General features: G+C 36.6%; 1 protein-coding gene across 6 annotated transcripts in view; it reads left to right on the top strand.

The window, feature by feature from the left end:
* Nucleotides 1–24,708, top strand: part of LOC5576263 (maternal protein pumilio) — a 429,920-nt gene that overhangs the window by 363,211 nt on the left and 42,001 nt on the right. For all 6 annotated transcript variants that reach the window (XM_021849990.1, XM_021849991.1, XM_021849993.1 and 3 more), the window contains one exon: nucleotides 14,915–15,271. In XM_021849990.1, the coding sequence (XP_021705682.1) occupies nucleotides 14,915–15,271 (357 nt within the window). The remainder of the gene's footprint in view (nucleotides 1–14,914; nucleotides 15,272–24,708) is intronic.

Raw genomic sequence — 24,708 nt, 5'->3', positions numbered from 1 at the left:
CCCCTCTAAAAAGCTCCAAACCTGGGGGGCACTATTGCTATCGGAAGTTCGGGGATTGTTTATCGTGCCAGTGAAGTAAAACACCTACCCAGTGCTGTTAAATGTCAAAATTGTGGAAAAATTAAAATGCTTATAGCTTCCTTGCATGCGCAATATTGCATCAGCAAATATTGGCAACCAATAGTAATTCGGAAAAGGTCACCGGGAAAAGCATTTTCCGATGACAATTTCCACTAGGAGCGATGATATTAGCAATATTCAAATGTCAAAGTCACGTGAAATTCATGACATTTAACAACCCTACACCTACCCCAACGGTAAACAAGAGAGAAAAATTGATTTTCTCACCGCTCTATTTTTGGGGCTCTTGTTTGCTGCTCCTATTTATGATACTTGTTACAACTTGCGATACATTGCCGATCATGAACCGCAACAGATGGGATGTTTTTCTTCGCTTGCTTTGATCGTGCATCAAATTCAAATGAGAGCGTATTCCGCAATGCTTGATGATGAGTATATTCTTAAGTACATGGCCAAATCGCCTAAAAGTAAGCAATCAATTTAAGACCTAATTAATTTATGCCAATATATGTTTGTGCATTTTAATGCTTTTTAACACCAAACATCAAATTGTTAAATTCAGAGGGGTCGGTTCAGTATCGAGATGCGTTGTAGGAGATGAAAATCACAAACCAAATGTCAGCTATGAAGACAGTGACGAATAAGCTGTAGATTAAAAGCCTTCCATTCTAAAAAAAAAAAATACAAGTATTTAAGGGCTTGATTTTAGGCCCAAATATTTGATATAAAACCTTGTCATCCCGCAGGGCCCAAAGTGTTTCCTAGTCAAGTGGTAGAGGGAACGTTACAAACGTAAATAAGTGTTCTGTGGTTGTTATCTGTAAATCCGACAAGTATTTGTCTTATTTTTTTAAATTTATTTACTAGATTACCCAACGTGGCTAGCCACGTTCCAGCTGAATTTCCGATGTGAAAAACTATCCATGATCTTTCAAAGATGAATGGTGTATGTGTTGAATTCCTAGTGCAGTCCAGGATCTCTTCATTCTGGTAATTTCCTTGACTTCCCTGAGCGTGAATTTAAATGGTTCTTGCCACACGATGAACGCATACAAAAATGCATTCGTTGGCTAAATTCATCTATCATTATCATTTTGTTAATTTAATGCGACGTACGACGTACGATGCCTGCAAAATCGCCTAAACATATGCCTTCTTGGAGTATACTGTTGCACTGTTCTATTCTAAACAAAATGACGCCTTTATAATGCTTTTGTAGTGTTCTTAAACTTGAACTGCTTTTGTCAATGATGCCAGGTTGTTTTTTCGAAAACCTGGATGATTTTTAAAAAAATGAGACGAATAGTCTGTATCTCCTATTTTGTATATGAAGAACTTTACAAATTCGCTGCAAATTTCAATATGGATTCCCAGATTTTTGTAAAATGAAGACTCAAAAATCTGGAATATTCTAGAAAATCTGGAAGGTTGGCAACGCTGGCTTTTGTATTCTTCCTCCTGCTTGAAATATTTCCCGTTACTGACAGCCAGACCACTCTGGGTTTTTATATAAAGGATTGTAACAATGGACGCATTGTTTTCTAAGCACAAATATTCATGCAGAAGATTTCCAATGCAGAAAGTTCAACTATTTGCTCACGAACTCGCCACAAACACTGCCTAACAGTTTCAGCGGAATACTTAGAAAAGATCATCTTTTTTTCATCTGATTTGTGCTAAAGGAATTTTATAATTTTCAATAGTACAAACCTAAAGAACCAGACGCTGTACAAGCTGAAAATTTGATCCCGACCAGTGAATTACAACAGAAGTGCAACAGATGTTGTTACTCAGTTTGCACGTTTTTTGTATGTTTTCAAAGTGCTTCAAAGTGCATGGATTTATTTTTTTATTTTTTTCGTTTTTAGGCATGTTGAGCATACCAGCCCTTCACTGCTACTCTTCGGGACTGAAAAGAGAAGTCAATTTAGGGTTAGTTTGCAAAATCGGGCAGTGTATCTAAACATATGATGACTATTTTGTACATTTGTGAAAATAAATGAAGTTGTTGAATTTTGAATAAGACTATTGCCGTTGTTGATGAACAGCTTGTCTCACTTGGAAAGAGTCTAATACCCTTTTAACATTAGTGAAGCGGCTCATAAGGCTTTGATTTATAGACCAATTCCACTCATTTTCTTACCTCATAAAAATGACCTTGTACCTTTAATACGCATCGTTCTTGAAAAAACCCTTCTCACAACACAAATTCTAGTTCGGGAAGCTAGGCGATTTCCTCCGATAAACCTACACCGCAATTGATTCGATTCGTTAGCCCTCCACTATCGGGAGTGGCTTATGGCACCGGCAATTGGTGCCAACAGCGCGCGTTAACCACTTGGGGGCTCCATTATTGTAATCCCCAGCAGCGGCGGTATTCGTGCTCTATTTTATTTCCTCCCATAGCTGGATGGGAAAGCCATTATTTATCACCACCCACACCGGAAGTATTCCGCCAGCCGCGGCACAGTTCCACGCCCATATCGTTAGTGCTGGTGACGGTGAAATTGGGAAATGGATAGACTTAATTTTGGAAATTGTACTTTCCTCGAACTATGCGCGGGCGAAAGGGCTAACATTTCATAAACGTAGTCCGTTTTTTAGGCAAAGTCGGAGTCAGGTGTGGTCTGTGCCACCCATCGAACGATTTGTTGGGAAAGTAAACAGAGCTGGCGATCATCGACGCGATGCCAGCGAAATAAAGTGAGAAAAAGTTCTTCAGTTTGCCAAATTGGAATTCAACCCACGCCCAACATACTATTCTGCCAATCATTGTTCGTGGCTGTGTCTTCTGTCTGGAAACCCGATTAGAATTGAATAATACCATTATCATAATCTTTAAGGCATGTTTTTAACAGAGTGTGCTATGAGTTATAGCTGATAAGGTATTAAACCAAAAAACGTATCTCGAACTCATGAAATTATATCACAATTTTAACAGGCTTTGATATAATTGTATCTAAATTATAACTAAATAGGATATAAAAATCGAGATAGAAATGATTCGTTATAACAAAGATGATTAAAAATGTTGTTTATAATTTCAATATTATATCGCATGTATTTCTCATAGTTATTACTAATCTTGTTATAATTATGATATACTAGTAAAATGTTCTCATACCATTTTGTTTTCAAATTATCTAAATATAACGTGGATATAAAGAGCAACTTTCGATATAAATGATCTATTATTCTGTTATGAATTTTTGATCGGGAAAGGTTGTTAAGGAGTGAGTTGCCTCACTGTTTGGTGATGGTGTGCTCTGCTGTGCCTGTTTATCGAACCCGACAGGTGATTAAATCATGGCAAACGTGTCTCGTCGTCGTCGTCGTCGTCGTCGTCGTCACCTTTTCATCATTCCGGAGATTCGTCAAAAGATGACACTTTCTGTTTATTTTCGTCAATCGAATTTTTCTTTCGACGGAGTTCAAGCGAAAGACAAATCCTAATTGATTGGTTGGAAGGATGTTGGATTTTATTCGCCTAACGCTCTATTTAGTACACATTATATGGCATTTGGTGCGGCAGTTCACCAGTTCTCTAAGACCTAGGTGCAATTTTACACCTAATTCAACTAAATATAGCAGCGTCGGTGATAATATTGACGTTGCTTAGATTGATCGGATATCAATTTAGTCCCGTTTTAAACCCGAAGGAAGCTTCGTTGCATAATTGAGAATAACGAAGTGCTTCCTTGCGCCCGAGGACATTCTCGGCACAGTTGCTTGCTCTGGATACGTCATGTTGCTTTTAATGAATTTACCCAGGATATTGATTTGTCGCTGTGCATTTTATGGCAGAGTCCATGGATACGAGTTAATTGTATTCGAAGCAAATTCACGGACCATCGAGTCCCCGGCAAGGTGTGAACGTAAACGATGTTTGGCTTTCATCCCCAGAAGATAAACAGGTCAGCATTTGCTGCAATTCAGGTGATTTGATCGCTTCTCGTCGTATAAACAGTTACCGGAGCTATCAAACATCAGTGGCTGTCATCAACAGTGCTAATCAATATCTATCTTCGGTCGGTGTCAGCAAACTACGTTATTTGCGATTGACTGCGACTGATATGGTTCACTGCTATGGCGGCACTGTCTAAATAGATTGTGTGAATCAGTAGTGCTCATGCTGAAATAAGTAGGATGTTTTTATTGTAACAAAAATCAAATAAATTAGAAAAGTCTTAATTGAACTTGAGCGTAGCCAGCAATGGAAGTTGTCATGCCGTTCATCTCTAAACTCGTATTAAATTCTAACCTAACAATAATTAAGGTTGAGATCAACTTAAGCCACACCTATAATTTCAAAGCAAACAAATCTGGAGAACGAAACATTCATTTAGGCTGAAAACCCGATCAATCATTCATTAAACTTGGCCATGGCCGACAATGGTAGTGGTCATGTCTTTTCATCAGTAGAGCTCTACGATTACCAACCAATATAAATAAAATCTCATCAAACTACAATTGACTTCTTTAACAATATTTACGATGGCGATGAAGTCACGAATTCTCAATAACACAGATCCGAAGAATCATACGTTATTGGTTTAGGGTGAAAACCTGATCGATTTGTTACTCGCTGTTGTTGAACAATCCGTAAAAGTTCCATCAATTGAATTTAGCCGTTGCCGGCAATGGCAATTGTCATGCCAGCTCATCTCTGAACTTCGATTGAACAATTCTAGGATCATCAACCAACCTAAGTAAGATCCCAGCGATCTCTTACGGTGAAAACCTGATCGATTTCTTACTCGCTGTTGATTACCAATTTATCAAAGTTTCAGCATTAACGAATGTTTGGTTCTCCAGATTGGTGCTCATGAAATATCGATGTGCTTCATCGTTTCAACTTCACCTTAATCTGAAGTCACTGAATTCAAGATATATTAACCTGTCGCCTATCCTATAATACTAAAAACTTCGAACCTATTCAAAACACCTTAAGCTCAATCATTATGCTCTTAAAACACCATTACCCTTCCTCCACCACCATCTCAAACAGAACCCTTCCACGAATATCTCAATTTTTATCGCTTTCCCTGCAGGCCGTAAATCCCACGTAAACGAACATTTAATTGCCGTCATTACGGTCGTTTTCAGCATGTTGTTCAATATTACCCCCATTCTCAGCACTCGCTCAACATTCCTCCCGTTTCGTTTGAGGCAAAACGGGAAAATTCCAGCCTTCCCTGAGCGCCAATGCCATTAATAATTTAATCGCGCATTTCGATTCGTCCTAAATTCAATCAAATTTTATTGCACGTACACCACTTTGAAGTACGTACGATTCGAGTACATTCGATTCTGTACATATTCGCGTCATTTGGATCCCCCTTCTTGGTTTGGTTCCACCCGAAAATTTTACTTCTTCGCAGTCCGTCCGCTTGTGGTAATTATATTTTGATTTCGGGCATCTCTGCACAGCCCCCAAATTACCGAACCTTTTCCATGAATTGACTTTGGGTTCGCTCTGGTGGGTGATACAAGACTGATCGGAATCTACGTTTCAAACGAATTTCGCGCGGACAAATCTACTCAGGAAAGGGATCTCAAATTAACGTTACGTGGTTATTGAACAACCCCATAGCGGTCATATATCTAGGAAAAAGGGTAGACATAACCTAGACATGGGACGGTACCTAGTGGAAAAGGCCGGAATTTTAATTATCGTCAAACGACAGTTACCGACCACCGCCTTCGTCGTCTCCGTCGTCGTCTCTGATCGAAAAGAATGCAACGAAATTGCTCCGATTCGGAATAGTTTCCGTTTTTTTCCTGAGCCAGTTTCGGCAGTCCCTAGTAGAGCAGGTTGGGATTGCACAAGTGTCGGATTCATTTACCTGGGATGTTGACGGTAAGGGAAAACACTTAAAAATTTGCGAATCTGGGGTGAAATGATTAACAACCTTCGGGAAAAATGTTTTACTAACAAAATCATGATACAATCAATTTATTAACGTCTGACGAAGATTTGTACACGTACAACATTGTAGCAATAGAGCAGAATTGGCCAGTGGTTCTCTGAAAAGCAGCATTTGCCTCAGTCGTTGTGCTCGTCAGGTCAACGGAAATCAAAGGAATTTTACCTAAATTCTATTAGGATTAACGACAAATTCTAACTTGCATGAATGCGAAATGAGTTTCGATAAAATGGTCAGTCAGCAAAGGGACGAGTATCATCGAAAAATGTCGGTCATCGTTTGTCGACAGCAGCTGGTCTGCAGGGAAATTTGACCGAAATTTCTCTAATTCTGGGTTACCTGTGTGATTTATGAGCAGGGTTCGTGTTACGAAATCCCAGATGTTTGATTTAGAATGTTGTTCATGTAATATACAGTCAGTGACAAAATTTAAAAATCAAATGCTGGTTTCTCATACAAAATGCTTAAGTTTGAGCTTCTGGCGATTTGGCTGAAGTTTAACGAACTAAAAATAACTTGTGTCTGTATTTAATTTTTTTAAATAGTAGTAATTTTCTAAAGAGTTGCAGAGGGTTGTTCAAAGACAAAAGTTGGTAAATAAGAGACTATTAAATTCAATTCAAAAACGTAAGTTTTGGAAATTGGTGTGTTTTGCAAATTTGCGTAACTAACGCTAACTAACTAACACTACTTGCGGTGTTAAGTCCTTCAATTTTAAAGTCATTTTTATTTATTCAGCAAAAAACATGTTGAGACAAAGAAGCAAAACATAAGTACAGTTCTCTGTTCCACTAGGGTTCATGAGCATATTAAACACGATTGAAAACATTTCGATTGGTTTTTTTGTCTATATTACAACAATAATAAATTTGAAGAGCAAAAATAGTACATTTCACTATTTTAATCAAAATGGTCTCTAAAGTCACTTCTTTGTCCATTTCCGCTTTGAATGCTGGTGCAAAATTCTAGAGGTTTCAAAGACTATTACTCGACTTTCCACAAGTTCTTAATGATATTTTTCTTAGATTTCGAGGAGTGCTTCAAAAATTTTAGTGATCACTCTTTTAGGGACGCTCAGAGAAATTTCTTCAGAATTTGATCCAGAAAATGCTAAAGCACATCAACGCTACTATCTCCAGTAATTTTCACAACGATTACTCTGAAAAAATCCAAGCGGAAATCCTCCAAATGTTTTTTTTTCCAGTTGTTACTTCTGGAAGATTTCCCACATATGCTACAGAAGTTCTTCCACAAAGATTGATTCCAGAGTTTTTGAAAAAAAAAACATCGGTCCGGTATATTTTCAATAAATCAGACATTTTCATAAGAATTATTTTAAAACTATACCGACGATTACTTTCAAGAATTGCTTCAATAATTCTTTCAGTCATTATTCGCTGAAATCTATAATTTTCTCCAAGAATTCCTTAAAAAAATCTACCTGGTATTCCTCATGAGGTTTTCCAGATTTTTTTTTCGGAATTTCTCCAGCATTTTATCAAAATATTATTGCAGCGGTTCACACATTTCTCGAATAATTAAGAATAAATAAACAAGATTTCCAAATCTCCATGTTATTACTACAGAAATTATTATAGTTATTGTTCATTGTTATCATTCAAGGATTCTTCAAGAAATTTCTTCAAAAAGTCTTGTAGGACATTATTCAGATATTTGAATGTTTTTAGTTATCTTGGCAATTAATTAGAAAAAATCCAAGAATGTATTTCATCAAGAATCCAGGAGTTCTTTCATAGTAAGAACTCAAACAAGTTTCATCAGGGATTACACTAGGTTTTCTTCACAAATTCCTCTCGATTTTTTCTCAAAAAAATCTTAAAACTTCCCTTGGAGACATCTATTGATGAATGAAGGAAAAAATTATATGAAGACTTCCCTGAAAAATTACAAAAATAAGGAGGAATTTCTAAAGGAATTTTAAATAATTGAAAATTCGTGAAATGCTGCAGAAAGTCATAGGGGAATCAATGGATAAATTTCTGGCAAACTTCAAAATTCCTTGAAAATTGGAACAATCTTCGGAGGAATTCCTGATCCTTTGAAAATAAACCAGTTTGGATTCAAGAAGATGACTAAAATTCTTGGAAGAATATCTTAGAATGTTCTTGAAAAATCACAAATCAAACTCCTGAAGAGATCTTTGAAGTAATACGTGGAAAAAATCTACAGCAAAATGATCAGTTATACTTGTCGTAATGTTACGAGGAATGCCAAATAAAAGTCTTGAAAATATTCTTCAAAAAACGTTTGTTCAAATGACGAATTGAACTTTCATGTCGTGATTCCTGGTAGCTTTCATTTTGTTTGTTGTTTTTTTAGGTAAGAGACCTATAAAGTTGTTTTCAAGACGATCAGTCACTAAAAGTGAAAAATACTTCGAAATTTATCATTTCATTTTTTTAAGTGTTTCAAAGCCGAACTCATATCTTTGGAAATAAATTTATAGTTATATCTAAAACAAAAAAAATCATCTATCATTTCTATATTTGGGTGAATTTTTTTAACCTGGATTTTTTTATGACCTGGAAAAACCTGGAAATTTCAGGGAATTTCATTTCTGTAAATGATTAGACACCCTGTATTTGAAAAATGACTAAAATAAAACGAATTCAATACAGACAAAACTATAAGTTATTTTTAGCCAGTCAATCAAATTTCAGCCAAATCGGACTACCAAAAGCTGAAAAACAGAGCCTGAACTTTGGGCATTTTGTATAAACAAACAGCATTTGGTTACTAACTTTTGTGACTGACTGTAGATCGCTTCCTTCAGTACAAATTTTCGTCATGATATTTGCTTATATAGTGACAAACGCATTCCGCAAAGGCTTAGTGTCGCGATCCGAGAGGTAGAGGGATAAGGATGGGAAATCTTGAAGGACAATCGTAAAGTGATCGAAAGGTGGAAGCAGCACTGCGATGAACACATGAATGGTGCTGGTGAAAATTTTAGTAATGATTTTCTTTTTTTTTACTATATAAAGTGGGGAATTTAACTTTTATTTTTGAGTAAAGTTTAATTTGTTGGTGAAATATTGGATTGTAGAGGTCCCTGCTAATATCTTCAGTAGGCATTCAACTATTCTCCTGTTCCATTCTCCAGCTGTAATAAGGATGTGGTCAGAAAAACTCTTAATTGTTGGGGACGTGTTAATCTGGTCAAGATTGTTAAAGATTATTCCCACATTCCTTATTTTTATTTTTATTTATTGGTTAAATGCGACGTAAAGGAGGACCCAAAAAAAAATCTGCAATGACAAAAGAATTCTTCTATAAACGTCATTCAATGACTACTTATAAACACTCTGTTGAAATTTCCATCTAAAGTTATGCACAGAGTTTCTCAATATTTTCTCCAATTAATCTTACTGAATTTCCTCCTGAAATACCCAAAAGAATTTACTATCCAATAATTTAATAAAATTTTCAAACCGTCAAACTAATTTGATACTTTGATACAATAAAAAATTCTCACAAGCGCATCAAAAACGTTGGTGATAAACACAGTTTAACTAATTATCTTTGCTTGTGATGCTTTCTATACTTGATTTTACTCTCTATTATCATGTAATCTCACCAACTTATGAGGCCTACCAAACTGTGTAGCATTAATTTAGGAAATTATACAGGTTTCCTATTTTATAAGATTTTCCCAATCATAGGAGAATACGTTAAGGGTTAAGCAATAACTTTGAAAGATGTGACTTGTACTTATAAGCACTTTCCACATATCATTTGCTAGCAATGTTCACCACCATTTTAATTTTGATTTATATTCTCTTTGTTGTTTTCAAATATGTTTGGTTTCAGTACCTAATAATCAATTGTTGCCAAAATCAGGAATAAATTTCCAAAAAACGGATGTTGCTAAAATTCGAGGTAGACAAAAACAGGTATTGTCGAAATCGGGAAGGCACTATATCTATAGTCGAGAATGATTAAATACCTCCTTTTTTGATTGCTTACTGTTCTTTGTAGACCATTCTGCCACTAAAGACTTTTGGAATCTGCATCACCTATCCGGAGAAACAGGTTATCCGGGGAAAAAAGTCATTCGGCGTTCGGGAAAACGCGTTTTGGGAAACGACATTCGAGGAAAAGTAGCTCAGTCGTCGAAACAAGATGCGTTTCAGGACAACAGCCACATCACGATAATATTTCCGTCGTTTTTGTGACTTTTAAGCGGTGACGGTGAAACAATTGCACATAAACCGGATGACATGGGTGTCGAGCTAGTCGGCATTGCAGTCGATGATAGAGTCACCAATATTATACAAACAGGCTTGAAATTGGGCATTGACCTGCACTTTGGGGTTCGAGAGCGCATACTATCGTACCCTCCATGTTGCCACTCTTCATGTGTGAAAATCAACTAGCCAACGCACTTACAATAAATCACATCAAATTCAAAAAAGCAAAATTCAATTTACCATCCGATAATGCGACACTCAAGAACAAAGTGCTTCCATTTTCTGCCAACACTAGTGCGCCACCGAATAGATGATTGGAAGAACCATCTGCTCCACAAATTACTAGAGATAACGGCAACAAAGTGAAAGTCAGTCATTTCAGTCATTGCAACGACGATTTCCGTAAATCCTTTCACACAGCTGACCGTGTATTGTAGGGTAAAATGGTTCAAAATGAAATTCTAAGGATATTGTCAGTTTTATTTTAGAATTATTCACAAAGCTAAACATTTTGTTGAAAATTTTATGGTTGTGACCTCTATTTCAGGGCTGGGACTAGTAATAGTCGTAGCCTTGAATTTCGTGAAACTCACGTGGCTCTCCTCACTACAGTAGTTTAAAAACATGAATTTCATCATGTAGCTTATGTTGGGTCAATAGCTGTAAATGCGGGAAATGCAGCGAGAAATAGAGCATTCTTTTACAGTAGTTTTGGATTGCCCTTAGCAACGGGTGTATTGTTACTTTTAAGGCTACTGTAGTGTTAATCTTATTACTTTTCCCAACTCTGCTCTATTTCACAACACACTGTGCGATAAAACCAAATAACATCTAAAATATATTACAGTCAACTCTCCCTTACTCGATTTTCGGTGTCTCGATATCGAGTTAGAGAACCATAGTTTCTAGGGTTTCTTGGCTACCTCGATCTTCCTTGAATCCTATATGTACTGGTTTGTGTTCTATAACTCGACCTCCCCAATTCGATGGTCGCTTTTTTCTTACTCGATATTGAGAGTAAGAAAAAGTTGACTGTAGTTGAAACCATAATATGAAGATCAAAATGCATTGAATAGAGATGGTCAATTCTCTATTGAAATAGAAATTCCAGAGCAGCAATAAATTCTAGAAATCGTATATCCCGAAATTGGAAACCCTACCAGCAACCAAGCTCCTCCATTAGTTTGCTCTGTTGCATGTGAACGCTTATTCGTTAATAAAATCATCGGAAATGCTTACGACTTAGGAAAAAAATCAACAATTGTTGAACATCACCGGGAAATTAAAGAAAAATCTATGTGTTTATCCCCAAGGCTTGGGTAAACATATTTTAACACCGTTTGACAAAGAATCCAAATTGAAACGTTCCAGAAATGATTCAAAAAGTCGAACCATTTTACCCAATCAGTGCATATTGGGCCAAGTTCCCCTACTAGAGACGTCGTACTTATAAAGCTAGTTACAAATTGCGTGCACTCCTGTTCGATACCACCACTGTCTGTATGTGGTTCTCAAGTCTTCCGCCACCACAAGGTAGTCCCGTTTCCGGTCTCTTCAGCATGCACGCGATGATGATGGCGATGACGACGTGACGATTGCGGGAAGGCGAGACACAATGGACTGGTGGATGGTAATGGTGGTGCGGAAGTGGCGCAATCCTTCCTTGAAGATGACTCGATGTGAAAGACGGAGCTTTAGTACCGTGGGGAGTATGGCAAAGCATCGTCAGTGCGGCAAAATCCTATCACCGTCACGTAGAACAAAACGATAATGTGATTTGATTCTTGCTTCCTTGCTTCCGCAGGGATTCGGACTTCCACGTTTGGAAAGGATCGAAGCCATTTTCTCGTTCCATAGACACTCTGATTTGGGCCTTTCGTAGTCTAGTCCGCAGCTACAAAGCAACGCCATGCTGAAGGTGTCTGGGTTCGATTTGCGGCCGGTCCAAGATCTTTTCGTGATGGAAATTTTTTCGGCTTCCCTGAGCATAGAGTATCATAGTAACTGCCATATGATACACGAATGCGAAAATGGAAAGCTCTCTTAGTACATAACGCTGAAAAGCAGGCTCAGTCCTAGTGAGGAGGTAATGCCAAAAAATAAGAAGAAGTCGCTGCTTGCAGATTCAGATGATGGAACAGTAAGGGCGGCTGCAAGGATGGGCTCGATTCTTATCAGCCTTACGGCGCTTGGCTGTTGCAGACACCGAACAAAGCACGCTATTGATTCCATGGTTTGTCTAGAAAGTTGTACTTTTGTGTGGTGACGTGGAAAGGATTCTCTTGTGTAGCATTACGAGAGGTAGTGTATTACTGTAGACCGTCGTCAGTAGACGGGAGCATTCCGGTAGGCCTGCGGGTTGGTTTCTGGTGGGACATAATCTATCAAAGGTTCGTTTTGTTGCAGGAATTCTACGAATGGTTGCGGGCTTTTGATGTGAAGGACTTTGGATTTGATGGGATGGCGATAGTACTTTGGAGAAGAAAAAAAGGGAAAGCCATAGTGCACCATGTTCTATTTATTAGAAACGGAAAGGGGACAGCAATTTTTCACGCTAAGGTGACAAGGTGATCATTTTGGAAGATTTACTGGAGAATCAAGCGAATGGATGATGTCTTTAAGTAAATCAAAACACAGCAAAATTACAGGAGAACGTTTTTCAGAGTAAATATACTGATGAGATGTTTCAAAATTTTGAACCAACTTTATCATGTTTAAAAAGACGCTTAAGGGGACACGGGAGACCGTGTTATTTTCCCTATCTTTTGTCTCACTCTAACAATTATCATCAAAACTTTGCCGAAGCAAATCTCGAGTTTTAGTGAACCGATGAAGCTGAAAATTTAATCGATTGTGCACCACATATATAGAATATAGTGATAAATTTTTCACATCCATATATGGAGTGGTACTTGAGATCTGCTTCTTCAAATGGATAGGATGATTATAATGACGTCCCGTGCGGCCTTAAAGAACTTTACTTCTGCCAGTGAAAAAAAAAATTGATTCACGCACAGTCATCAGCCATTGATGATAAGTATATTAAAAATTCTAGACCAACATAAGACAAATCTTAAAAATAGAAAGTTGCGCAGAGCCGGTAGAAATGCAACTTAATGTACTATTGTTAATTGCCGGTTACTTGTGTTTTCCAATTAGATAAGATATACGGTCAAATTACACTGCGGAACACGGTTTTGTCTCAAGCATCAAAATACCGCTTTTTACTTAATTAAAGATAGCTGAATTCATTGCCGCTTTCAGAAACATCATAGCACGTCTAGGTTTTGAGATATTGGATGTTGAAAATACTAAAATTGTCTATTTCAGTCAACTTGCATGCAAGTTTGCCAGCTTGTATGGTAATTTAATTGCTTAATTTGCCTCAGAACTCATACTTCATGTGTATCACAATACTTATTAACAAAGTTTATAATATTTTTGACGCTTAAAAGTTATTTTTTGATGGATTAGAAAAGTATTGTATATTGCCATATAAGAGAAACGAAAAGTTTTGTTTGGAGATTGTTAGTATTTTGAAAAAATCGATTTAATCGAAATTTAATCATGCGATTTCAACCAAATTATATCTGAAATGAAAGTTAAAGGTCTATTTTGCATGCTTGATGGATTAGATTACGAAAAATTTTGATAAATCATACTTTAAATTTCATGTACACATCAATTAAACCAGTGTTTTAAACAACTTTGACGACCTGTAGCTAAAAATCCTGACGTGCTGGAATATTTCTGAAAACGGTATTAGATTGAGCCACCCCAAATCTACCAGAGACACATTATTTGATCCTTGAGACACGCAAAAATGTGATTTTTGTTGCGCTGTGTTATTGATGTTCATTCTTCGCCGCAATTACCCAATTATTCAATGGTTTCAATTTACTTCAACATGTCCAATTTGTGGTAATCTACATTCGAACAAGCATCATAAATTGTACACAATGTATCGTGACAACATACCGTTGCAACACTTTGTATGCGGAAAATGTCGTTTTAAAGTCCAGGAAAAGCATAGAATGGACATAAGCAATTCTGTGGTTTCTCCTTCAAATGACGCTTGGGAAAGTGGCAACAATGTAGTTGCAGCATCGAACGACAAAGGAGGTAAATCGATGTGATATCAATCAGCAACAGTAACAGTATCAGCTTCCTTTTCGCACTATGTTTCCTTCTCTATCGATTCCATTAGATTCAAATGCACTTTTCGATTGAGTCCTGTTTCAGTGCAAAATTCTACGAATTTGAACCGTAGAGGATATGCTATCCACAACAGTCCATTTTTGTATGAGGAGAGCTGGATGAGAAAGCGGCCTGTATTGGTGGAATACATTAGAAATTTGTACCGAAAACTCAACTGACAGAAAAACTTGTCTGAGTATAGAAGAAATTTCCAGCAATGGCAATCTTTCTGTGGTTATTACTGGAACGGCAGGTCAGTTCAGTTGAGATGCGGCTGCGAGCTGACTTTTCACTATGCAATAAGAAAAAAAAAACAATATGTCTTTCGTGGAACCGCCTACTGATGCAACTGAAACTCAATTGCGAAATGCAAAAAAGTTTCTTTTGTTTGCATATGGCAGTCTAATCAATCCAACGTCAGATAAAGCACATAGTTAGATAAAGCACAATCACAGTTTCTAATTAAAATTTCATGTCTCCCTCTATCTCTCGTTACAGCAACTATTCCGATCAAATCCCGGTCTAACAGCTGCCAATTCGGCGGTCCCGGGTGCACCAAACGGACAACCACTGCCACAGTCAGCCCTCTCGCTATCGGCGGCCCAACAACAGCAACAGTTTCTAGCGCAACACAATGCAGCCTATGCAGCGCAACAGGCGCAACCCTACGTCATCAATCCGGGCCAGGACCCGTCCCCTTACATGGGGGCCCTCATCACGGCCGGTGTACCTCAGTACTACGGAGTGGCCGCCCCATGGGGAGTGTACCCTCCCACCTTGATCCCCCAGCAGCAGTCACAGCCCCGGAGGCCATTGACACCCTCCCAGCAAGGTGCCGAAAATCAACCCTACCAGGTTAGTACCAACCAGGACGACCAGAGAATCTCTGACACCCCAAGCACGTGGTTGTACCCCCGTTCCCCTTATCCCCGCAGAAAATCCTGAAATCCCTGCCGGGTCGACTGTGTTACACTTTGGCACCACCGGCCGACGATTATCCATTTATTCCAATTAAGCAATTTCAGTCACCTTCTATTTTGCTGCCTCCACACATTCGCTCCGAGTTCACGTTCGCCGGAACTCTACAGCTCTCCTGTAGGGTGGGGCTTATTTCCAGAAGCCTTTCGTAATTAAAATTTACAAAGTGGGAAATGATCATCGGTCCCAAAATAACACACTGTGAAAAAAAAAATGAATTTTTGGTGAAGGTCTGAAGAGTCGCAAAGGTTGTAGGTGCATTTATTGAATTTTAGTGAACTTTTTATAATTTTGGTTTTAACGGCTATCATAAACTAAACATTAAATATTCTTTGTATTTGGATTAAATGGACAAATTGAAATGAAATTAGCAAAAAAAGTTACATGTCTTCTCGGTGAGAGCCGAACTCACGACTCCCAATACGCTAGATAGGGCACGTTACCCATACGCCACGAGAGGACCCATGAACTTAGAAGTTAACCTGGATTCAATTACAAATCGATAATCACGTGATTCTCTTTCGAAAGTATTAGATGCCTGTCCAAACACAACGCTTCCTAATGTATATGCAATGTCTAGGCGAGAGCACATTATTAGGTACCGTAAAATCGGGTGTAATTGATCAGAAGGGTGAAATTGATCATCGTATAACACGATTTTATTTATTCGTAATGGAGCATAAATATCAATGTAAGCTGCAGTGAATGAACGTTGTTTGTCGTAACTATTGCCAAATTGTGTGTTGTGAAGTTTTTTGCGTTAAAGAATGTTTATTACTATGAAAATAATGTAAAATTTCAAAATCATGCGCGGTGCAGTATTGATAAACACCTATGAATTTCTATTTCTAAGCAAGGATTTGAACATGGTATAAACCTGAAAGTTTGTGAGGATGCTTGAGATATATTCCCAAACCAGATTTCATCACCAAAACTCGTACCAATTAGCTCATATGGTTGAAATAATTGAATTTCTGTTAGATATCATTGAATTCCTTAAGAAATTGCATACATTTAGGCGTTTTCCGCGTAATTCTTGAAATTTAACTATTCGTTATTTATATAAATATTGCATTGTTCAGAATTTGACAAGCATATTTGGATTCAGGGAGCTCAAATTTATCATGTATAGTTGTTTTGAAAACTAACAATAATGGCATTGAGAAGTGATCAATTTCACCCCGAAATGAGATCCCCTGATTTTTTATTTTCGAGATATTTGTTGACATTAAAATGACATTTGTTAGAAAATTTCGGTGCATGAGTCGATGAGGCTCACCTTCGTACTTGTTTTCCTGCATTAAGTTGTTTGGCTTTGTTAACATTATAGAAAACAGACTAGAAAAAAAGTGAAAAATGATCAATTTCACCCGAAATTACGGTATTCAAAAGAAAATATGGGGAGTTCATTAAAATCGCGAAACCTGTAAACCTCCACCAAAAATTTTAATTTTTTGCAGGAGATGTTGGGACTGATAATAACTTTAACTTTCCTTATTTTGACTACGAAAGTTTTCTGGAAATAAGCCCTACCCTACGGTCCAGTTGTTAAACGTCCCATTTCCGCTGCAAATGTCCCTCGGACGGACCTAAATAGAATAATCGTATTTGTGATATGCAGACTTGTCCCCGAGCATGTAACCCGAGGCAATCCATTTTCCAACGCTATTTTAGTTTACTTATAACTTCAGCCCCGAAAACTCTCCCTTACCTCCCTTGTCCACCAAACCGATTCTAACCTGTCTCTGTCATGTCATATGCGCATTTACATTTTTGTGATGTTTTCATTTATGCATAATTGAACAGTGCAATACCTATTGTCGACCCCGCGCAATCCCCCCAACTTGTAGTATACATTATTCAACTACTGTGTGTATGTTGTACAGCGAGTGGCAGCAGCAGCAAAAACAGAATAGTTTAATCCCGTTTTCACCAACCTCCTTTTTCCTCCTGCAAAGGGTAAGGCACCCCGCTCTCAGCAGCAGCTCAATTCGGATTGTGTGACATGTTTCTATGTCAGAGAATTCGCGTAAGGTGAGGCCAATGCATTTTGCGTGCATTTTTTTCTAATGGAATTCCTATCCAAATATGGAGGTGGAACTCAAGAAATCGAGGAAAATGGAGTGCAAGATCAGATCCAGTTTAAATTAAAGCATTTGAGGCAAACGGAACCAATTTTCATTTTTCCTCAATGAACTATTAGATAGATTACTTTTTAAATAAGAATGATCATTTTCTTCTATAAACTATGAACAGTCCTTGTATAACGACAAAAATCTTCCATCGTTGGACTTGAACGAGTTATTGGCCATTCCACATGTGCGTGACACTACGTTTCACTTATGGACTGCTTTATGACTTTTACTTATGTGGAAAGAGTGATAGGAGGCGCACCAACATGATATTGACCCAGAGGAGGAGAACTGCTTGGTATTTATTAAATATTAAATACTAATTGCCAGGGTAATTTGATTAAAACATCACTCACTTCGTCGCGTGCCCTCGTGTCTATAATTTCATAATACGTTCGGGAAGATGTCCTTCGACGTTTTGCACTTAAATGTTCACCTTTGCCGAGGCCGAATGTTGTGCACCATTCTAAGCAAACACAGTTAACCTTTACAGTACTGGGTGTCGACATCGAAATCTCAAAACTCTGGTACTTCGCAATCGTTCGTCGATTTCGATGATATTTTCAGTAAAAATCACAAATGAGTTAAGGTACAGTGGGGGAAGTGTATCAGTGGGGTAAGTGGATCATTTGTCAATATAAAGCATAAATGCTTGAATATGTTGAATGTTTTCGCACCATTGCTTAGTTTTAGGTTATATTCTTATGCCCGCACTGATACTATTGCAAAACTTGTACTACACGTACACCAACACAAGCAAACCTGTTAGCTGCAAAAAGTAATTAATTTCGAAATTGTTTTCCATCAATCAAAAATCCATTGTATCTCTGTCTTAAATCGAATTCTATTATTTTTTTCGACACATGGTGAGCACTTCAGTTCTAATTGAATGAATCACATGGATTTGGACATGGTACACTTACCCCTACTTTTTAATGGGGTGGGGTAAGTGGATCAAGAATTATTATCATTTATTGGCAGACTGCTTACGAGAATTTTATTAAGCTTTAATATCCGCAAATGTTGTTTTCCTTTATTTTCTTCCATTCCCAGCTTGAATTTGTCAAATTGATCATAGAAAATTTGAATTAATCCACCTAAAAGTTTTTTTAACCTTTCTGGCATATAAAAAATTAAAAGAATAATAATTTCAAAATGTACACGAAACTTTTCGTGTTTTATCTAAGTTGAGTTGTAAAAGAGCAAAATATACTAATTTTCCAATTGAACGCTTAGTATCGTACCTTATTTGACCATAGAAATTGTTCTAGACAGATGATACACATATGTTTATAAATAAAATAGAAGTATTTCAGTTTGTTATTCCAAAGTAAAAGTAACTAATATTTTTCAACTAAGAGTGTTTTTCGAAAATATCGTTAGGAATAATCCAACAATACTTCTGTATAACTTATGCGTATAAATGGATGAATTTTCTCCAAATTTTTCTAGAGTCAATGTTTTTTTTTTGTTAGATATAGTATGAACTAATATATACATACTTTCTATTATATTTTGATTAAATAAAGGAACTTTTTTTAATTTTAAAGTATTATAATGTAACATTACTAGCACTAATAACAAGAACGAGAGTAATATCATTTTTATCATACATAATCACACCACATTTGTTTCGAGAACAGATTTTTTTAATTGGTGATCCACTTACCCCACCATGGTGGTACAAGTGGATCATTTGGTGCAAATTTTTAAGTCTCTCATACTCAATACATAACAATCAGAAAAATAAAAATAAATGATGATTTGAAGTATAATAGTCCCTCATTTGTTATCCACAGAAAAAAGTTTGAATTACATTATTCACGTTAGTTGTACATAACAATGAAGTCAATGATTGATTTTTCTGTATCCACTTACCCCACGGTACCTTATATATTTTATTAACGCATTGAAACTTTCGAATTCGGCGATGATTTGGGACTTAGGTCCAAAGGTCCAAGGTTGTTGGGGTACCTAGTACCATAAACTTTAGTACCGCAATTTCGGATGAAATTTACTTTTCACGATTGTTCATGCCTGTTTTCTATTATGTTGACAATTCCAAACAAATTAATTCAGGAAAACAAATACAACGGTGAGCTACATTGGCTCATGTGCCGTAATTTTCTAGCAAATTTAATTTTTTCAGTACTTTCCAGTGACAGTTGGTGACAGTTTCCCTTGGCTTTCAGGACCTCGCAATCTAAGCAAGCTATCTCCTCTCTCACTCAGATGTTGAGCATCCTCACAAACTTTCCGGTTATTTTCATGTTCAAATCCTTGTCTAGAACTAAAAGTTTAACTGGTTTTACTTCAAAACTACACCGTACATGATTTTACTGGTATTTTACATTATTTTCATACAAAAAAACATACTTTAACGCAAAAAAAAATCCTAACAACATACAATTGGACAATTGGATTACGACGAATAATTGGGAAGAAATAAAATTGCGTGACACGATGATCAATTTCACCCGAATTCACGGTAATTTGGTGATTATTTTGTTATTTCTGACTGTATGTACTTATGCGATATGTATACGATATTAGGTACACAATTTTCGTATTAGATCTTATTTTAGGTGCACAGGTTTCTTTCAACATATACAAATATTATAGGCAGGTTTCTCAATCATATATCTTCATGGGGGATGTTCAGTAAAAGTTTGTTGTACAAAAGAAGTTTTATATATTCAGATAAATTGTCCTACTATTGTGAAACGGTCAAATCCGTTAAGGAAAAAAATGTTGAGATTATATCTCAATCACGCTACACTTCAGTCACTGTTCTCGGATTTGCCAGTCTAAGAGAGAATATTAAAAAATGTACAAATTGTCATATATTAGAGTGTCTTTTATTTTGAATATTTTTTATTGCTTGTTTTTGCTGACGCATTTCATGTCAACTTGAATAGATGTTGTCAGCACCCTCTCAGATATCAATGAAACTTTCTAGAAATGTAGACCTTCAATAAGTAAACCACTTTGCATACCTAGTTTTTCCAAAATTTATCTGGATTATCTTTCGGGAAGCGCTAAAATTTTTTATGGCATTGGCTATGGAAACTCCTACAAAAAAGTGTCGTATGGATGACTTGTAGATAATTGCCTAAATTTCTGAATAATTTGGCGATATTGGGCACAGGACAAAAAATTTAATGTCGCCTAAAACGAAACATGCCAAAATCGAACGGTTGATTTTATTACAACTTTTATCACCATAATAATGACCACGAGTTAAATTTACCTGTTTTGAACATGGTAAGCCTCAAAAATGCTCACTGACCAGTGATCCATTGTTTTGTATATGTATTTCCGTATTGCCAAAAGCGAACCGCCCTGAAACCGAACGGTAAAGTTGCCAAAATCGAACAGGCACTATACTGAAAAAAATCTAATATGTAACACGCACTGAAAAAAAAATATTTTCAAAATTTAAAGTCGTTTCGATAATTTTTTTATTTTGCTGTAATTTTGTCTCATGATGGTTAATTATGTTAACTATAAACAGTCCATGCATCGCGAGATAGGCACTTTTAGGGAAAACATGTTTTATAACGAAAACATTTTCTTGTCTTAAATATATTTTTTGCGTATCATTTTCAAGTTACAATTATATCATTTTCAAGTTACAATTATATCAGAATTCAATGAAGCTTAATAAGCCTATCAATTTGGTCTGATCAATTGACTTTAAACTATCGAGTATTCTATATAAAAACTGTAGTATTTGTAGCTTAAAATTTTGAAATTTTCGAAATTTAGAAAAAAGATTTTCTAAGTTTAAAATTGATTTTAAAAAATGTTCATGGTTTATTTGGATTAATTTGTTTCTCAAGATATTGTGTTTACTCTTTTCAAAACTTTTTCTTGTCTTAACCCTTATTTTGCAAGTGATTTTCAAACAAAACCAAACAAGTGAAAGTCACAATCATCTCAGAATTCAATAAAGCTCAATAAGCGAGTAAATTTTGTCTAATCAGTGTACTTTAAATTTCGAGAATTCCCTGTTGATATGATCACATTTAATCTGAACACTTTTTAATTTGCACCACGCTAATCTGCACTTCGTTCAGATTAAAAATGGTTCAAACCAGGGACGAAAAAAATCATGCTCACTACACTCAATTCATCGACATTTATGCCGCCATCAAAGTAACCGCACTACCACCAATATGATTGTACCAATGAAGATGGCGCAAAAATAGATTGGCAAAACAAACAACGATACCCGTATGTCGTTGGTGTTTTTGATTATCAGAAGCAGAAGAGTGTCAGTTTTAGAAAATTGATTATCAATGAGGTTCATATTAATTAAAAAATATGCTGCTGTACGGGTAATGAACGATCCGATGCACGTAATCGATTATATTGACGCGTCTTTAGTGTGCCTCGGGTAAAAATTACAATTTCCCGAAGCGGAATGTTAAAAAAGTCAAGCTAGTTAGAATGAATATCATTTTTTGTTTCCGATTATCACAAAGCGGTTGAGTAGCAGCAGGTTAAAAGGAAACTGAATTCTTGCGCAAGCGCTTTGCCAATCTTTGTTGTGTTGTCAAGGTGAGGATAAAAACAAATAAAAATCAACGAAGATTCTACCCAGATAGTATCAATGTAGGCGAGGGTAGATTGAGTATTTTCGTCCCTGGTTCAAACGTCATTTACCTTATGGAACGGAGTAAAGCGAAATGGAACTTTGTGGAACAAAACGTAAAATCAAAACAAAACATCCAAAAGGGTAAACAGACACACATTTTTCAGTTGTACATAGAACTAGAAGTTCAAATGAAAAATGAACCCCGATGGTTTGCCTGAGGTACCGTTCAAATTAGCGGGGGTGCACGGTAATAAGGGCTCATGACGCGTTTCTTGCCACGAAGTTGACACCACTCTCTTAGAATTAAAAAAAAAATATATGAGACCTTATCGAAAATATTATTTATTCATGGTTTTGTCTAGTACCTTCTATGAATTCTGAGATAATTGTGACTGTCACTTGTTTAATTTTGTTTGAAAATAACACGCAAAAAATGAGACAAGAAAAGTTTTTGTTGGAAATTTGTTTTCCTTAAAGTCCCCATCTCGCGATGTGTGGATGGTTGTTAGTAAACAATTGCCTATCTTGAGACAAAATTTCATTAAAATAAAAAATGGCCTTTTGTTTTCAATCGACTTGAAATTTTGAATATCTTTTGTTTTCAGTGTAGGACAAAAAAAAATTATTCAGAAAATTCCATAAAAAAACAGCATTCGGTTTTACTTCTTACCGTAATTTCGGGTGAAATTGATCATTATTCTCGGTTGTTCAGGTATGTTTTCTAGGAATGTTGTCTATGCCGAATAACTGAATGCAGGAAAACAAGTACGACAGTGAACCTCATTGGCTTATAAAAATCATGTCTAATATGAAAAATCGTGAGATCCCGTTTCGGGGTTAAATTAAACACTTGTCAATGCAACTTATTTGGAGTCCGTACGATTATGCTGTCTTAGTTCTTAACAATAAAATATTTATGAACATTTTCAATAATTAAACTTGAAGAATAACGCGCAATAATTGGTGCTCTATTAGTAAGAAATAAAATCGTGTGTCACGGTGATCAAATTCATCCTAATGGTCAATTTAACCAGCATTTTCGGTATTTAAAGAAACCGAAGAAATACCATTATGTATAAATTCGGAAGCCAAAACTGATATTTCTTTCTTAATTCGAAAAATAATGCATAAATAACTACTTATATGATTTAGTTTATAAAATCAGAGCTTAATATTTTCAAAAACTTTAACTCAATACTGAAGATTGTTTTTTTATGGAAGTTGAACCGTTTGAAATTATTGCGCTTATACTAATTTTCTTTTTCCTTTTACCTACGTTTAAAAGAGAATTTTAGAAAAATCTACAACAAATATTCTTAGCAAAACGATTATTGATGGCATCAACAAAAATGTAACAAACAAACAGAAACTGCAATACTTAAAGAAACATTAGTTTCTCAGGCAAATTAATTAGCTGTCCCTAAGGTGTGAAATTCAGTCAGTTTCCCTATGATGCTTGATAAATGTACAAAATTTAAAAATCTATAATAATATCAATGTGAAAAACTGAGCTTGAGCTTGATTGGCCGCCCGTGGTTGCTACTCCAGTATCGCCAGATCAGCTGCACTCACACAAGGAACCAACTGGATGAATGTTTTGGGATTAATTCTTTGGCAACAATGGCGCCTGCCACGTCAGAATGCACACCAATGAGGGGAAGGGGAGGAATTGATGATGCATTATACTGGCTCCCACAGTAGACCGTATATACCACTGCGTCTATGCCAGTTCATGCGGGAAGGTATAGGGGTGGTAAATTTTATGGCAGAGAGGCTTGCTGTTAGATTAGCAGACTGCCAATGTATCCCGCGTAAGGAAAGGCGTGCTATAATGAAGAAGAATGGAAGCATAGGGAAGCGGTTGTATTTTTTTCCGCTCGGGTTCTAGCAAATGCTATGAACTGTGATAAATCAACTATGACAGATTAAGAGCGGAAGATAGAAGCAAGTGAAAGATACAACAACAAAGTACGAGTAAAAAAGACGGGCCTGGGATTGAACCCATGACATTCTGCTTAGGAAGCAGAAGCGGAAGCCATTAGTCCACTAACTCCGTCAATATCAATGTGAAAACTGAATTACAAAAACATGTATCACGTTCAGCACTATAACAGCATATCTTCAGTGAGCAATTTCCCTTCATCTATTTCGTTAATAACGAATGCTTTTGGCTGTAACCGAGGCTTCCGAAATTATCATCATTATCAGCATCAATGGAGCCAACAATTATTTTCTTATATTAATAATACAAATTAACTGGCACGTATCTCACAAATGAATAGGGATTGTGGCTTTAAACTAGGCGAAGAGAAACACTCGCCGCAGCAAGTTAACTTCAACAAAACCTCGAAAATGCATCAGCAAAACTTTGTGCCATCTCCCCACAGAAATAGCACCTCATCAACTTGTTTAACTTTTGATTTTCATCATCCCGTGAATTAGCAGCCAGACGAGACGACGATACCCACTTCACACTCTCCTCATCCATCGCGCGCCGCCAGGCAGGGAGAAAAAATTTCCAAATCACATGCTAATTAAACGTCACCTATTCACAGCAGCAATTTTCCGCTCAAATGCCGTAC

Source organism: Aedes aegypti, chromosome 3 (genome assembly GCF_002204515.2).
Source record: "Aedes aegypti strain LVP_AGWG chromosome 3, AaegL5.0 Primary Assembly, whole genome shotgun sequence".
Lineage (NCBI taxonomy): Eukaryota > Metazoa > Arthropoda > Insecta > Diptera > Culicidae > Aedes > Aedes aegypti.
This window is presented reverse-complemented; position numbering and strand designations above follow the sequence as displayed.